The sequence below is a fragment of the Mytilus galloprovincialis genome, chromosome 1, assembly GCF_965363235.1.
Source record: "Mytilus galloprovincialis chromosome 1, xbMytGall1.hap1.1, whole genome shotgun sequence".
NCBI classification, from domain to species: Eukaryota; Metazoa; Mollusca; class Bivalvia; order Mytilida; family Mytilidae; genus Mytilus; species Mytilus galloprovincialis.
Window position 1 is genome coordinate 51,582,955 of NC_134838.1, and position 18,756 is coordinate 51,601,710.

Sequence of the window (18,756 nt, forward strand, 5' to 3'; positions counted from 1 at the left end):
TTAAAGCATCCATATTTTAATTGTTAATATCTAGAGAGTTGAATAAGTGCTATGAGAAATTTTCACTCTTCACATTTCAACAGTCAAGAAAGTAGATCTAAACTAGAAAATTCAGAAAAGTGTCGGTAGTTTCCAGATTGGCAATACATTACTGTATGAGTTACTGGTAGAAAAGGAAACAAACTATACAAACGTAAATATTTCACACACACATATACACAACAGCATCATGTCCTATAGAGAAGAATTTAGATCCTGCAAGAACAAGAAAAAAATATATAAGTTAATTTACAATCACAGAATAATGAAAACATTTAACAATAATAAAGAGAAGATTTCTATTAGGTCAAAAGGGTCAAAAGTTTGTATAGGTTTATCTGTCGTAAGTTCCCATATAATTTCACATAAAACACGTGTTATATTTCAAGTCATATGAAACGTTGTTTTCCTTCAAATTATGATGTTTTTGAAGTTATTGAACCAAATTGAATGCATGAATATATACTATAACTAAGTCCTGTATGCACATTTATTTTTCATTTTTCAACAGCTGTAGAACTTTATTTTAGTATTGTTTTGTTAGTCTTGTTTCAATTTTTTTCTTCTTTTATCATGTATTATACTCAAAATTGATTGTCAAGCGAAATACACATGAAAATGAAAACCACTAACATTAACACCCGATTGCATATGTTATCAATAATCTTGTAAGTCAGTACATTTTCTAAACTTTCCAACAGCAATTACACTTTGTTTGTAAATATTGACCCTTGAAAATATGTCAGAAATGAAATAACTGTTGTGAATCATAAAAATATGCAGGTGACACACTTGTAACATAAGTGTCTTTTTGACATATAGTCCCATTTTATGAACTTTTGATATTATTGTCGGAAAGATTAGAACACGAAATGGACAACATCTGACATCAATTGATGTGACGTGGTTATTGCTAATCAGAAATTGTACACACTAATGAGTTTGATTAATTATCTTCTCTTCATAGTAACCCTTGCTTGGTACTTTTGTCCTCATCCTTCCTAAATATTTTGTTGAGGGATTAGTTGACTAAGAAATTAAATCTTGGTCAGATGATGTAGCTCCATCAAGTGTGTCAAGAGTTTTGTGGTTACTAATATGTATATAAAGTCGCAAACATAAGCTAACGTCACTTCAGTTTTCTTTTGTCTTTAATAAGCTACAATATGAAAAACGTGTTTGTTATTTTTGTCGTCGTCCTAGTAGCTACAGTCGCTTCAAGAAAGGGATGGAGACTCCGACCACGACAACGTAAGTCTAAAGTTTAACAAGCATTTTTTAAAATTAAATTTTGAAAATTTTTAACTACCTTTACAATCATTTTAATTAGTTTAACAATTATTCAAATTACTATTACTAGCATTTCTATTATTTAATAAGCATTTTTGTTAGTTTATCAAGCATTTCAATAAGTTTAACAATTATTCAAATTACTATAACTAGCATTTTTATCAGCTAAAAAGCATTTTAATTACCAAAATTACTACATAGTGCACCAGATGGTCAGTCCAGGGAAATAAGCAAGACTATCTTTCATAAAAATTTGTAAAATAATTCAAAATCAAAAGCAGCTGAATGAACAATAAAATAGCACTTTATAAGTTTGTAGCGTCCGGGGCGCTTTTCAGTATTAACGCTCAAACCAAAGGCTTATAAAACAACGAATACACCAGACGCTGTATGACCAAAATGGGGAACACAAAACAATGTTTCTTGTATCTTAAGTCAACATTGCTGGAGGGATTGATGGTATGTGTTTCTTAATAGTTTCAGAATCCATTAACGGAAAATTCAAGAAAAGTAGGTTATACATTATGTCAGTACTGAAAAACTCCAATAAGAACTCTTTCGATGCCAAAAAAGAAGATATGTAGTTAAATGTATGTTATATCCGTTTTTTGCCTGATACATTAAGATCTTGTTAGAATTATTATAAAGGATAAATATTGAACATATAATGTGTCAAAATATTAGTAATTGACCAAAATAGGACTTGTTTATTTAAAGTTTTTATTTTAAACCTTGAAAATGAATAAACCAACTTTTCAGAATGCAAATATGATAAAAGTGCATGGAGTGACTGTGACACAACAACAAATACCGTCAGCCGAGTTCTGACTCTAAAATCCGGCGAGGAAGGATGCCAACAGACACAGAACCAAACCATAACATGTGATAGGTTTGAAAGACTACAAGCATGGAAAATAAAAAAGGCGGAAAGTAGAAGAGCATTGCAGGAAAAGAAACATCAAAGGAAAGAACAACAACAAGAGATGAAAGAGAATAAACAGCTTGTGAAAGAGCAACTTATAAGTAAGAAAATATATGAGAATGATTGAAAAATATTATCTTACACATAAAATATTGTTATTTACTAACATAATCAGAATTTTGACGATTTTGATGCAGGTTGTGATTGATTAAACAATCGCTTCCTAATAAATTAAGCTTTAAAATTCATTTCGGTAAGCGTACTTATCGTATAGACAGACAAAAATTTAGAGTATACTGTAAAAATGAGTAATTAAAAATATTTATGTAATTTTTTTCGAGTCCTCTTATCTATAGATAACCCAATTTCTACTTAATTGAAGACAATTAAAAATATATAACTGTATATCAAACAAAAAAAGTAATACTGATTTTATTCTTCTTACTATCCCTCTTAAGTTTAAAACGATTCTCTGATACTAAGGATAGAATTTAACGATTTTTTATCTTTATAATTATCTAAATCGGTATGTATTAAATAAAACTTCGTTATTCAAAAACATACCACCAAACGCTACTTCTAGGATCAGTCTTGTCAGTTCTAAATGTGATATATTTTTCTTTAAATTTGGGCAAGGTTTTCCATGATTTTGGGAACAAAACTTGATGTAAAAATAGGGAGACACCGACTTCGTTTTGTCACTATAGCAATCTCAATTTTGTGTTTTATGAAATAATCTCGCCCTTCATTTCGGTAGACCTACGTTTCAGAATCTTCTACCTACTGAATAAAAGAATTAAACTTTTGCCACTGGCTGACAAACACAAAACAACCAATCATAATGAAATAAACAGCATAGCATATACATGATGATTTGTTTCCTGTCTACGATACAGATTTGTCTCTCTTTGATCAGTATATAGGTCAACAAAAAAGTGGTGCCAAAAATATTTCGGATTTTGCATTTTCTGGATTTACATTAATCAGGGATGTTCACTCAAAACTAACATTGTAAGAGCGGTGATGAATGAGAACAATCAGGAACCTTTAGATATCAGTATTTTTGTTTTTGTAAACGAATGAATGTTTAGTTTGGTTTGCACTCGAATTGATCCATGCATGGAGTCAGTATACATGATTTATGAATTTGCAGCATCTTTAATAATATTGCGATCATGTTTTTTTCATAAAGGATGTCGTTATGACCACAGTGATTGGAGTAAGTGCGATCAAGCAACAAATACAGTAACCCGAAATTTTACTTTGAGTGAAGGGGAACAGGGTTGTGAACAATCACACACTATCACCATAACTTGTGACAAACTAAATAGAATACAGGCATGGAAAGCAAAGAAAAGGGACCGTAAACAGAATAGAATAGACGAAAAATTGCAAATGAAGCAAGAGAGAAAAGAGAAAAGAAAGCTTGAAAAAGAACAAAGACTTAGTATGTATTGATTTTTAAATTTAATTTTCTACTGTTGTTTATTCGCTATTATCTATCTATGATGATATACAACCAGCTTTTCATCATACAAATAATTAAGGTTAAAATGTACTTGGAAATGTCATATTCGGTCAGGAGCGTACCAGGTTAAATTCATTTGATGAGCGCATGGAAAGTACACCCTTGTTGTTAGGGGGTTGCCAGTTTTACTTGTTTTTTTATATTTGTTGTTTGTTTTTTTTAACACAAATATATACTATGCTCAAACATTGATATTCAAACTTCTTTGTAAAATATGTTAATTCTTTGTATTTATTCTCATCACAATTTATTTCAGAATGCAAATACGACAAGGAAGACTGGAGTGAATGTGATAACACAACAAACACAGTAACCCGAGTTATGACATTAAGGGACGGAGAAGAAGAAGAATGCGAACCAATAATAAATGTCATCATTTCATGTTCAAAGTTTGAGCGTATTCAACAGTGGAAAGCAAGAAAAATGGAGCGCAAGAATGAAAAGAAGGAGAATAAAATGTTTATTAGAGAACAGAAAAATATGTGGAAAGAAAATAAAAAGATAGTGAAGGAACAGCGTAGACGTAAGTAAATAAATGAACAGAACCAAACAATTAAACAACAACATAACAAAACTATAATTACAAAAAAGTGAAACTTTCAGTAACAATTAAGATCTCGTAAACAAAAACATTAGCGGATTCCTGGATTACAAAATACACATGCTAATGATTGAAAGGTTAATTTTATAGACTGTACAATGAAATCAATGCAATTTAGCAAACAAGATACGTCTACAGATCAAAAACAGTCTTTGTTATAATTCACGAACAAAAACTTCTCATACCGAATTTAAAAGATTTCAGAATGATTCTTAATCAACAACACTTTCTCTTATTTTTTGGTTTCCGTTGCATACACGGATCGACTCTACATATTCAAAGACAGGGCTTTAAGAACTGCCTGTGTATATTTTTATATTATATTTTATGAATATAGGTTTATATTGACACGTTTATTTTCAGTCGGATGCAATTTTGATGTAACCTTTAGTGAGTGTGATCCTACAACTACCATGGTTACAAAATCGTACATACCAACAACAGATGATGATGATTCATGTGAAAACAGGTCATTTCAATATTCATGTGATTTGCATGAAAGATTAATGGAAAAGAAGAGAAAACGTCAAGACAAAAGAGTCAACAGAAAAATAAATAGGAAGGAATTTAGACAGCAGAGGCTTCTGATCTAAACCAAAGAGTTTAGAATAATGATCAAGAATAAATCCACTTTTCATTATGTACAATGTATTAAGACTGAGAAAAAAGTTAGTTCAACCCTGCGTCAAATTGTTTTCTATACATATGAAAGTGACAGAGAACATGTGACTAGGTGGTTTATTAATATCAATTGTGAAAATAGGCTGATATTGAAATCTAGATAATTTGCAATCTAAATATAATACATTTTTTAAACTAAACTTCTTTTAATAAATATTGTACAAGTCTTCTTTGACTGTTATTTTTCTATCGCAGTTGTTGGAATCATACGCAATTACTTGTGTTGCTGAAGTCTTTTATTAGAAGTTGATGATGTGACTTCCGGATCTTGTTTTATGGTAGGCTGTTTTGTTAAATCGACCATCGAAATATACATAAGTCCTTTCTACCTTGAACTCGCACACAAATCGAAATAAGATACTTTAAAAGGTGATACAATTTTAATGAATCAACAGGTTTAATATAAGTTAAGAGACCAAAACAAAATACCTCATGGACCATTAAGTAAACACAAATTTGGATCATATATCAGCTGGTATTACACAACATATTTTCACGGTCTATGATGTTTCGGTTTTGTTTTGTTTCCTTGTATTGTTTCTTCTAAACCGCTTTATGAGATTTAAACATTTAAACTACTGTTGCTAAAATTATTTTTTTAGATACTAGTATGATAGACTGGTCTGTTATGTTACAACTTCCTGATAATGACTATACACTGAATGTGGATTCGCATTACGGGTGATACATGCAGGCCCGGAAACACTTGCGCACCCGGTTTTAGTTCATGCGGTTCCCTCATTTTTTTGTGTGTTTACCTTCATTTGTATCTTTTTGTTTGGTTTATAAGATTTGAACACCGGTTAACAACTGTGGCCTCTAAATGATCTCTAAGCAGTAACATCATTGATGTTAAGAAATTTGCTTCTTTCCAAAAGATTTTACCTAAGTCGCTTCCTAGAGGCAAGATTAGTTTTATTTAACTAATAGACATAGAGAGAAAAATCCATGCTGAAGCGATTACCTGGATCAACCTTCAACGCCCAAAACCGAATATAGTATGAAAAGCCAAGGATGTATAAGAAACGAAACATTTGAAGAGCTATATGAACAGAATGGTCATAAACAATAGCCAAATCCATCTAAAGCTTAATGAGGGAGTTGAAACCTTTATAATTTCTTAATCTATTAACGGACAATTTAAGAAAGATTTGCTTTAAATCATGTCAGTGCCGAAGTTCTGACTTCCTAGCTGATGATACTCTCGGGACTTATAGTCTACCAGCAGCGGTAGAGACATTCCGAATATTGTGTCTGTATCAGCAGGCCAAAGACTATTCTTCTACAAATTTGTTTAAGAGGCATGTAAAGTAAGGTCAGAGTGAATAGATTACTCGGTCAATCAGAAATTAAATTCAAACAAAACTCTGTCTGCGAAACATCACACATCAATGTCTAACATTTTTGGTTTACTTGTTATAGCGATTAACAATAATATTCCTAATTTTTAATCGGTTTTTAACAGGCATTAGTTACGCGAAATAGAAAAGAAATTAAAACGATATTTTTTTCAATCATCAATGAAAGTATAATAGTGAAATAATATATCGCTTTTAACGACCAGTTTGTTTCAATTTTGTCAAAATAAGCTAAGTTACATCGATGATGAATTATTCAGTTGCAAGTGAATAATTCGACCTCATTGAATCCGGATTCATATGACCTGCATTTCACCCTTTAGCTAGAGCTGAAATACGCATTAATTAGGTGTGTTCAGTTATTAAAAGGAAAATAATGTCAACATTCAAAGTGAAACAAGGGTAAACCATTTGATTGACTGATTCGATTCACAAAAACTCATTCTTATACAGGTAAAAACAATGATAAATATATGTTTAGACCAAGAAATCCTATTGCAAGAGTTCGCTTTCTATTTATATCTATATTTTTGTTTAAATCTGGTTATATGACCGTCATCGGTCTTCGGAGGTCACCGCGATAGTTAATAAGATAGCGTCTAGACTAAAATACATACGAAATGCCGATGCATATTATCGAGCCTATGCATTTAAATTGTTTAATTTAGACTTGTTATAATTTAGATATACGTGTGTTACAAAATCAAATATGCGAATCAGAGTCAAATCGGTGAAAATGAATTTGACAGATTATGCCCTTTTAATGTTAAAATAAGTTCTACATGAGATGGCATAGTGGTTGTTGATTGACAGAGGCCGATCATTGTGATATTTTATGCATTCCAAATTTTCTTCTATTACGGTCGCCTTGTGTTCAATAAAGGTTTTAGTTAACATTGTTACATTTAAATGAGTATACAGTACAAACGCATAGGAAAAGAACAAATGTAATCAGTCAATCTAATTTGACCGAGAGTAATAAACATTGATAATCATTGCCATATATAAAGAAAACAACAGTATGATGTAAAATCATAATTGTTATAATATCCAACAACAACCACTAGACAAAGACAAATGCAAAGGGATAACGTATACCGAAAACAATCGAACTTTCAGGCAAATTTTAAAAGGGAAGGTCTATAAAAACTGGCAAAGCAAATAGAAATGTGTTTTTATTGCTATTATTCTTCCATATATCATTGAGGTTTTGTACATAGAACAAAAGGCGACATATCGACGCAAGTAAAACACGGTCCATTGCACCGTTCATGTAATTATATCTATTATATATAATTTTCTAGTGTTTCGGGGTTTTATGGAATTTTGTATGCATTAAAAATCCATTGAATTGCATCTCAACATGAAAAAAATCCTTTATGATGAAATATTATCATTAGATGCAATAACAAAAACACGGTATGATGTAAAATTTAAAGAATGCTTTTACAAGTATTTTCAAAGATCTTTTGCAAACATTTTAATTGATTGTATAACTGAAAATGTATCAATGTCTCAAATACCATTCCCCTTTTTCCAGTTCTTAGATACTTCCTGTTTTCCTTAACTCATTATTGTGATATTGTATAACAAATCAAATCTAATTGCACCTCTTGACTCCAAACGGATGATACGAGTTATTTTTAATTGGCAAAAGGTCAACACCTCTATATATATTTCCGCATTTATCATTTGAAAATATTATTTCTTAACATTAGTAAAAAAATATAAATATGCTGATGCCATTTAAACTCTGGATAAACTTGTTTGCACCTGATCAGCACCTTTTATGAGGCTAATGAGAAGGGAACTCTGTTGATAAACCGGATTCGTTGAGGTCATATACAAAGCAAAGAAAATGTGTATCGTAGGACTGCGTCAGGTTTTGATAAAAGTTTTTATATTGGTTATTGAATATAGCAATACTATTTGCCAACACTGAAAAGCTCCACATATGCTTAAATGAAACAAATACATTTTTTTTTAAATTGTGTGAATTAGAAAATCTGAATATTGTCATACTTCATTTTATGATAGTTTTAACTTCCTTGAGGCAACAGTTGTACCATTTTACCTAAATATAGCGTTATTTTAATCACCATGAAGTTAAACAGGAAACTTTTGAACTTTTGATAATTTATATATTGTATCATCATCCAGTTGAGTATCGTATTCAGTGTTGGATTAAACTTGTGCACATTAAAGTAGACTTTTTGGGGAGACCATGGTGTCTTTTACTTTTTATATGACAACATATTTTTTTGCATATGTTTCTTGCCATCCATGTTTGATTCAAGACAACAGAGGAGATTGTTCTTCACGAGGGCTTATAAAAGTTCCACAGGATTTACCTCGGAATCTTACTACACTTGACTTAAAACGAAATTTGATAGGTACATTATCACATGGCGATTTTCAATTTTATGGAAGATTGATAATATTGATTTTAGATAAGAACAAGATTTCCGTTCTGCAATCAGATTCTTTTAAAGGACTAAAACATTTGAAACATTTGTCAATGGCTGACAATTTGCTTGATCTTAATACATCATATGTCTCTGAAATATTCGGACCTCTGAAATCACTAGATAGGCTTTACATTTCAAGAAATATGCAAGTAGGAACAGATTTGCCAGTTTATTATCCCTTTTTCGGATATTGTCGTAAACTTACAATTCTAGAAATGGATCTTGCTCGAAAGCCAGTGTGGAATAAATGTGGATTATCAAAACTGAAACAGCTACGAACTCTATCTTTTAACTTCTGCTTTTTAGATAAAATGACAAATAGGACCTTCGCTTTTATGCCACCATCAATAGAAAATGTTTACTTCGCTGGCTGTAAAGTTCGTGAGTTGACTGAACTAAACTTTCTTAAACCTTTTCATTCGTTGAAGATTCTTCGCCTATTCCATGTTTGCATAGACATTGAGTCAGCACTGAAGATCGTATATCCTTTTATTAAAATGGAAGAGTTAAACTTTACAGAAGTCAATCCTGGCTATTGTGACGGACTTATTAGAGCTCCTTATGCAGTTATAATAACTCCTGAAATGACAAAATACTTGCGAAAAGTATGTTTAAGAAAATTAATTTTGATAAGAAATGGTATTGTAGATTTCAAGCCAAATTCTTTACTTTCTTACAATCATCCTGAATGTTTTGTTACAATCATTTTTTCTGGAGACCGATTTTCAATGACAAATGGATTTAAAACATTGGAACTGACGAAGTTCATACTGCAGTTATCAAGTCTTATAACTTTCAATTATTCCGGGATTCTCAGTATTACAACTGACGAAATGAATTCAGGTTTAACGGACGATACGGAAAATGCAGAAAATCTGAATCATTTGGTCGCAAATGATAGGAAATCGGGTGTTCAGATAACGTTCCCGTTCCCTCAATCACTGCAAGTACTTGTTTTGTCGAAATTTGCTGGAGTTCAAGGAACTACTCCACACACAATATACTTATCAAATATAAGCTATTTGCGAGTTCTAGATTTATCCTATTTCAAGATGAAGTATTTTCCAAATATTGTGTTCAATGGAACAAACTACTTGGAATATGTTGATCTTTCAGGTATCGACTCAACTCTGTACTCAGGAAGGAAGAATATTCCTTTGTTTAAGGAATCAAAGACTTTGATATTAAAACATTCAAGGCTTGATTTGACACTTAGCAGAAGTAAGAAAATATTTAGTCTTGTGCCAACAGTAAAAAGATTGGATATATCATATAATCACTTATGGTTTCTGCCAATTGACGCATTCAACTCGAACAAACACTTACGAAATCTTGATATGGGATTCAACTTATTTTCTGAAGTACCAATAGCGTTGCACACATTGCCAAACCTTGAAGTTCTTATTCTAAAACATAATAATCTTCAAACCATCAATAAGACGTTTCAGCAATTTTTCGATGTGAGAAATGAGCGAATTGGGGCTTCATTTCAACTGAAACTTTCTGGAAATGTTTTTAGATGTAGTTGTGAGAATTCTGACTTCGTGTTATGGATTTCCAAAACAAGGATAAAACTTGATAAACCTGCGAGAAACTATACGTGCCAGTTAGAAAATGGAACATATACTAATACAAAAACAGCGGCAGAAAATTTCCATGAATTGTATGGTCATTGTGCAAATGAAATGTGGCTCCGAGTAGGTATATGTTTACTTGTGATATTTATTACATTTACAACTCCTATTGCAGTCATAGTTAATTTCAGGTGGCGAATAGCATATTGGGTATATCGGGTTTTTAAAAGAGTTGTTGAGAATGATTTAAGGTCTAAATTCAAATACGATATTTACTTGTCATATTCAGATGATTGCTTCGATTGGGTTAAAGAAATGGTAATACCTAAAATTGAGAACACATGGAATATGAAAATGTGTATAGAGGATCGGGATATTTTGGCTGGAATTATCCGATCTGATGCCATTTCACAGTCTATTCATGAAAGTAAAAATATAGTATTTGTCATTTCCAAATCATTCACCGAAAAAACATGGGGAAAGTTTGAGATTCAAAGAGCCAAGTATGAAAAGTACACTGGACATTTGCAGCGTATTATTGTCATTACAAGAAACGTCCAAGTAGAAAACTTCCCAATCGAACTCGATTGTATTCTCGATGATGTCTTTCTTGTGAATTGGTCAGACCAGGAAATTGAAAATGGATGGGACAAGTTGAGAATGGCGTTGTTTTCCGACTATAGTTAACTTCAACAGTTTTACTGCAGATATAAAACAGGTTAATCTATCTGTAGTTTTATAAGACTGATGCCTTGCAGTACAGCTGATTTAAAAAGGACTGCAAAAAGGATCGAAATGCATTTTGGTTTATAAAAAGAACTTATTGGGCTTTTCAATGAAGCATTGGATTAACAATACCTTCAAGCAATGATTATCAATTGGTTTTTTTTCTCACTTTTTAAACAATCGTGCAATTTCCCCTTCACCTTTAGATAAATTTAAATGCAGTCGTCGAGTTACCTTATATAAATTGAAAATAGGGATATGTAGAAATCAAAATGATCGGGAATATAAATATAGTACACGATAATATTTATGTACAAACATTTCAAAAATGTATTCGAATTTGATTTTTACATAGAAGAAAATATACAAGCAAACTATTTAGTTACCAATACAACACTGCCATCAGATCTTTGGATAGTGCTTTCAATTTATTTTTGTTTTTTATTAATATTGATTATCGATCAGTTAAATACAATCATATAACAAATAATGGTATACAAAAAATACATGATTGTTTATGCATTTTGTGTTTATTTTCTTTTATTAGGATTCATACCTGTAACGTCGTGTCACTTTTTGTTAGATGTCATGTTTCAATCTGATGAGTTACTGTTTATTTTAGTTTGTTCTTATGTTTTTACTGTTACAACACAATTTCATATTAGGAGAGGGGTGACGCCTGTTCCAAGACAAGGAAACTGCAGTTAAGGGATTGTCATTGGTTTATGTCATGTTATATTTTGTTACCTTAAATTTTTTTTTTATGAATTAGTTTCGTTTTAGAACCTATAGAAGAGTACCAGGAAAGTTGTTGTGTCAATGTGTATATTGAAAACACCGTATAACGTGACATTTTGTATGCACTTGCATGGATATTGACACAGGCAAATTAACCAAATTGTATGACACTAGTTTGACACTTCCCGTGATGAAAATCAAAATTAGAAGGTATCTTTCAGACGGTTATGTTTTATGCAAATGTTGTTGAACTGTTCCCAACACTATATATATATATTGCTTACGTTATCACGTGACTGTTCTGTGTCAAATAAAAATGAACATTGTTAAACGATTGTTATCGAACCTAATGTATAGTAGCTTCAACCTAGTAGGTTCATTATTGAAATTGAATAGGAGTAGAGTTCACAGGATATCTCGATTTAGTACATTTGAATGAAATGTCTTCATATTTCCTTTTATTTGATTCATTACCGTGATGCAAAAATATGAAAGTCCATGAAATATGTAGTATTTTGATTAGGTAATCAACTTTTATAATTTTATTCATAGGGAAACACAATCTGGTATTTTAACATTGATTATTTATTTCCGGTTAATTTTGTAGACAGTACAAAATTCATATTGTTTATTCAAAATGATTTATGTTTACTGACTTGACTTTGCAATATAACTGTTCTTGCACTGTACATATACTAAAAAAAAATCAACTCATCAAAGATACAAGTATTGCTATCTTGTATTTGCACCAGACTCGCGTTCGTCTACAAAGGACAGTATTAAGCATATTCTTTATGTTGAACTTTTTATAGCGCATTTCATGCACAAAATGTGCTTGTTTTCTTGATGAACCATGCATCCTTTACAATCTAAAGAAAATAAAGTATAACAAACTGGTAAAGCGTTTTTTATTTATCCTTTTGTTACCTAAACAAGAATTTGATTGGCTAGTTGTTACTATTGTTATTGTTTAGGCAGTTATTAAAGCTGATTTCATTGTCACCGAAAACAAAGTTAGCATGATTGTTTTTATACACACTCAAATAGAGATGTTGTATGTAAGACCTTGCAGTTTCTATATTTGTCAGTTAAAAAGCGATGATGGATCCCTGAACACATTTTCAAATAATTAAACACATAGCTTTTTAGTCTATATCATTATTTGGATCATTCATTAGGAGTTTTAAGTTGCTGTTTCATTGACGTATACACGTTTGTTCACGTTTTTGATACTCAAGATACACGGTTTTGAAAGATCAAGGAGACTCAATTAATGAGTCTATGATTTGAATATCCCGAGCGACAACTTTGTTTAATTTGTTTAATTTGTGGCGATTTCGTACTTGACAATTTTACGCGATGCACTATCTTGTATCTCAACAGGTTGAACACTTTGAGAACGCTTTCAGTTAATTTCAGTATTTTACTATACTACATACAGTGTTTGCGCTGACCCAAATATGTTGGAAATACACTGATTTTGTTAAAAGTATGAAAATAATAATGAAAATATGTAAGCTAAGAGAGCTAATTCAATGAATCACAAATATATTGTATTTTTTCTGTTGTTTTATTATTAAAAGCGTCATGTTTAAGTATTATTTCCGTTTAAGAACGCGAAATCGTCTTTAAAAAGTTGTTTAACAATAAATACTCTGACTTGATGATTCAATGATAAGCTTCAAATAAAGAGTCGCTTCAAAATAGGTTTCCTTTCTCTATGACAAAAAATATCCGTAAACCAAGCACACTGATTAGATAATTGATCAATTGTTTTAATCAAATGACTACGATTGATATGTTAATTAATGCAAAAAATTAATTTTAGCCGGTTAAATCTATAAGAATTCAATGATTTTTTTCTTCAATTTTATAATTGCATAGTTGTCAATATAATTGAATTCATACAATTGAAAGGTTAAACTAGGTTTTATCAACCATTTTTTACACAAGAAAATGCCTGTACCAAGTCAGGAATATGACAGTTGTTATCCGTTCGTTTAATGTGTTTTAGCTTTTGATTTTGCAATTTGATTACTAGGGACTTTCTTTTTTGAATTTTCCTCGTAGTTCAATATTTTTGTGATTTTACTTTTAGTTTTGTCAGCTAAACAAATAATTCACCCTAAGAAAAATAATGAAATATAAACTGGTTTTAGTGTGACATTTGTTTTTCATGTTTACAATAAGTTTAGTAATTATTATACAATTCTTATGTTTTCCGTTAATCTACTTGTCAGTAGGTGTTAATCCTCTTCTGTTGAATTGTATAATGGTATGCAAAGACCTGCATGTAAACATAGATCAGCACCATTTTCTGTATTTGACATTTGACTCAAATTCGAGGTTTATCTCGAAGTATGACTGGAATTGCAACTCAAACTTTAACTTTAACTCGAACTGGAACTGAGAGTAGAAGATGAATTCGAATTATAGATCGAAATCAAACTCGATATCAAAACAAATGGTAAGTCGCAGTCCTCATGGATGTCTGAGTTTTGATATACCGTTTGGTATGTTTCACGTCCTTTGTATTCAGTATCAAAACTGGGTTGGAAAATATCATCATAATATTAACTCTAAAATATAAATGAGATGTTGTCCTATAAAAGGTTAAATACATTTTTATAAACAAACTGAAGGATCAAAAAACTGTGTGGAGTCAACGGTGACTCCGATAATTGTTATCGTATCTTAAGATGTTACATTTTCTTAAGGTCTTCAGAATGGAGCATATTTCCCTGATATATTTTTTTGTGCATTATAAGATTACAATAATAATCACTTAAATGAAAGACAACGTATATATTTTTTTAGTTTAATGGCCAAAAGCATCTATTTTGTACATGTGTTCGAGTTGTGTATGAATTCACAGAAGACATAAAAAAATATAATTTCAAATTGATGGGGACCAGTTAATTAACAACAAACAACAAATTAAAAAATTAACAAATATAAATCAATACGAGCAGTCATTTAAATATCACGTTTAGACCGACTGAGACATTTGCATTTATTTTTTATTGATAATCAATACCGTTATGATTCCCATTGTTATGGTATCTCATTACCCGACCCGTTTCCGTTGAAACAGTAGATATATCCAACTTCCGTTTCATGTATATACGTTATGTACTAAGTCCGAAATATGACAGTTTTTCCTCGTTCTTTCATTTGATAAACATGATAAAGGACTTTCAGCTTCGAAGTTCCCTTGCGTTCCGTATTTTTTCTATTTGACTTTTAATGTTTGCAACTATATATAAAAAAAAGTAAAAGTAACGATTCACTTCTCTTTCATTTTCCGGGTGCAACGTGTGGAGCAGGGTTTGCCTACCCTTCCGGAGCATATGATATCACCCCATTTTGTGTTTGGGTTCGTGTTGCTTAATCTTTAGATTTCTATGTTGTGTCGTGTGATTTTGTTTGTCTGTTTGTCTTTTTCTTTTTTCTTTTTTGCCATTGCGTCACTTGTCAGTTTATATTCGATGTATGAGTTTGGATGTCCCTCTGGTATCATCCGCCCCTCTTTGGGTCATTGTTATATGATGACTTACATTTTCTCTCAATACTTGTTTAGATAATTCGAAGGTGAACAATAACTGTTTCAATTAGATCATTAGGTCATATTCTAAATTTTGATTTTGGCTTATTTTTCACTTATTTCCGAAAAACGAATAAGATATCGACACATTATGTTGACTAAATATTTAGTTGCGACATGTCGTAACATAATTTTGATTGCAAGGGTACGTTGATCGTAAAAGGGAGGTTTCGCCCCTCTTGTATGTAAAAATACGCGTATGGTGATATAACTCATTAACCAAATATAATTAAGATTTATGGTCTTTTTGATTTGAGGTCCTTGGTTTGTGACCTTGAAATTAATCTCAAGGTCATAGCTTAATTTGACATTCTAGATTTTGACCTTTGCTTTTACCTCATATGTATACATGATAAAGCCATGAGACTTTTTGCAATAGGTTTCAACCCTTTTAACCTTGAAAAATACAACCTGAAGTGACCTTGTTTAAACCCGAAGTAGCTATTTTTTGTTCTTTATTAATATAAAAGTATATAGAACCAGATATTTTTGGAATCAGTGTCAAGTAAATATTCAAATAGTATCGGAAGTAGCATTTTTTCAAACCGGAAGTAACAAATTAAATCCCTTATTTAAAAAATATTGTATAGAAACCATATATTTTTGGAATCAGCGTACAATAAGCTATCATTTGACGATTGCTGTGACATTTTAAACCTATTTTTACTACTTTCATATTAAAATATATGGTTTTTGGTGGAAAGACCTTCTTTTAATTATCTATGATTTTGTATTTAGCCAAGTTGTATAGATGTAATTAAACAAACTACTTATACTACGTACAGAATATAAACACACGATTGCGTACGTTAATACAATATCTATGCACCCGTCATATCCTGCAGGGCTAGAACGGATGCTACACAATGAATGAGGGAACTTGAGGAAATAATATTGAACATTTTACTACAATTCTTGCAAACCTTATCCCCTAGAATCTCCAATTTTATTCCCATTTCAGGGTAACTATAACTCTGAATGTAATCATTATGCCGTACTCGTTTTTTAATATTTAATCATTTTCAAATTTCAATTTACAACCGAACATATTACATCAGACTATCTGTGATTTTAGCGACATGTATTTTTCCGTAGTTCTCATGTTTGGCTTTTCCACAACCAATTAATAAATATCCCTCAGTGTCAAAGCATAAACTGTATGGTTCAGTGATTCCCAAATCTATACAAATGAACTGAAGTCCAAGTAAATGTCCATTTGAATTTATAACATGAAGTGCATCGTTACTATAATCTGCAACAACAATGTTATCACTTTGTGTTACAGTAATTGCATATGGTTTGAAGGTTCCTAATCTATTTTGCCCGTCGTAGATAAATTTGATGCAGCCATTTCTGTCTACAGCTACTATTCTACCATTCTTCTGTCTGTCGAAACAATCAACAACATAGACAACATTTTTTGAATCGGTGCGAATGTGCAATGCATAACTGAACAGTTTATTTCCTTTTTTGTCGAATTCTAATGTAAATTTCCGTTGATAATCACTATTGAATATTATAACTTGTCTGACCGAAAAATCCTGGACTGGAAACGGTGGTCCTTGTTCTCTTAAGCTGACTATTACTTCATTATCTTTGTTTACATGTATGGCCAATAGTATCCAAAACAGTCTTGACCTCACCCACATGCGATATGATTTGAATAGTACTGACGTCAAATTCTTTCATAAGTATTTCACCATCTTTGTTTATTGCAATGTCAAATACATTTCTCTTTAAGGTCTGTAATATCTTTATTGATGATTTGAAGAGTTTACCTTTTACAAACTGATTTCCCTTCGATGGTATATGGCAAAAGGTATAGTAAAGTAAACCGTCGTCCGAGCAAAGTAAAGTATGAACAGCAGGCAGAGTAGTTGTGTATGAATTGAAAACTGATGCAATAACTACAGACATTACCTCCTGTGAACTTGGTGATGACTGAATGATATCCTGAATAGAAATAACATCATGATCTTGTGAACACTGAAGTCCTTGATGGACAGTAATTTTACAGGAGTTACACATGCGTACATTGCAATCCACACATGTCCATTTGATTTCTTGACCTTTGCAGAAAAAGCATGAAACTGTCACTTGTGCTTTTCTAATGCTTGATGATTTCGTTGAAGTCGCCATTGACTGCATACAAGTGAATTAAGTGGTCAAGTGCATTTTTTCCTTGTATGTTGTTTCTCGGTAAATGGTGTCAAGGATTAGTGCGTGACTAACTTGAAATTTATGCGGAACCATTTCGCGGCGTAAGAATATATTTATAGATATACACCACTCTAAAGATTTCTGCATAGATACTGTTAAAAGATGAAATTTTGTCATTTGTATTTAGTATATTGACATTCTCAATATATTATCTGTACAGATAAAAGGTAACATACCTAAAATGATTATAGTTTTATAGATTAAAGACGCTTTATTAATTACCAACATGAACTAAAAAGAAATAAAACATTTAAGAATGTTATGTAGATATAACTCTAAATAATTTGAAACATAATTTTTGATTCTGTTAAACTTACATGCTCATTTTTAAGAACAAAGGAAATCAGCACAAATTATCTTTCATGACCAAAACATCAGGTTAAGAAATATACGATAACAGTATGACATAGTATTTGTTTTTTAAACCAGAAAACAAATTCTGACAAATGCAAGACTGAAAGTAACTCTTTTTCATAGAAACAAATATGAAATATTTACTTATTCTTTTTTATGAAACATATGAAAGATGTACCAAGTTGATTTTTATCATATCTATAGGATCATATTTGTCGAAAAAACGTTTAAACTCTAACAATATACCACTTATAATGTATCACTGTTTGAAGATTGTCAGATATCAAACGTTCCATCGAGGTATCGGAAATATTAGATAAGTATTTATCAGTGTGTAATGGTAGTGGTGATGTAGTTGTAGCAGATGAAACATATATGTATGATACATAAAGATAGAAGAACTTATGTTCATACCTATCAGTAAAGAATTTAAAAAGAGACAGATAATAGTTATCAAAGGTACCAGGATTATAATTTTATACGCCAGACGCGCGACTCATCTGTGGCGCTCAGATAAAAAAAAGTTATAAAGCCAAACAAGTACAAAGTTGAAGAGCATTGAGGACCCAAAATTCCCAAAAGTTGTGCCAAATACGGCTAAGGTAACCTAATCATGGAATAAAAAAATCCTTAGTTTTGTTAAAGGAAATTTA

At 31.2% G+C, this 18,756-nt stretch overlaps 1 protein-coding gene across 1 annotated transcript; it reads left to right on the forward strand.

Moving 5' to 3' along the window:
• The first annotated feature begins 1,104 nt into the window (after positions 1-1,104).
• LOC143077704 (uncharacterized) lies at positions 1,105-5,230 on the forward strand. Its single transcript, XM_076252984.1, has 5 exons — positions 1,105-1,290; positions 2,089-2,352; positions 3,444-3,698; positions 4,036-4,302; positions 4,744-5,230. Exons 1-5 carry the CDS (start codon positions 1,206-1,208, stop codon positions 4,971-4,973), a joined length of 1,101 nt encoding a protein of 366 aa, XP_076109099.1. The 5' UTR covers positions 1,105-1,205; the 3' UTR covers positions 4,974-5,230.
• The last annotated feature ends 13,526 nt before the right edge of the window (positions 5,231-18,756 follow it).

Excerpts from the sequence above, each read along its gene's own strand:
- LOC143077704 (XM_076252984.1), top strand. The coding sequence starts at position 1,206 with ATGAAAAACGTGTTTGTTATTTTTGTCGTCGTCCTAGTAGCTACAGTC. Across the intron at positions 3,699-4,035 it reads TGAAAAAGAACAAAGACTTA|AATGCAAATACGACAAGGAA; the intron begins GTATGTATTGAT and ends AATTTATTTCAG. Across the intron at positions 4,303-4,743 it reads AGTGAAGGAACAGCGTAGAC|TCGGATGCAATTTTGATGTA; the intron begins GTAAGTAAATAA and ends GTTTATTTTCAG.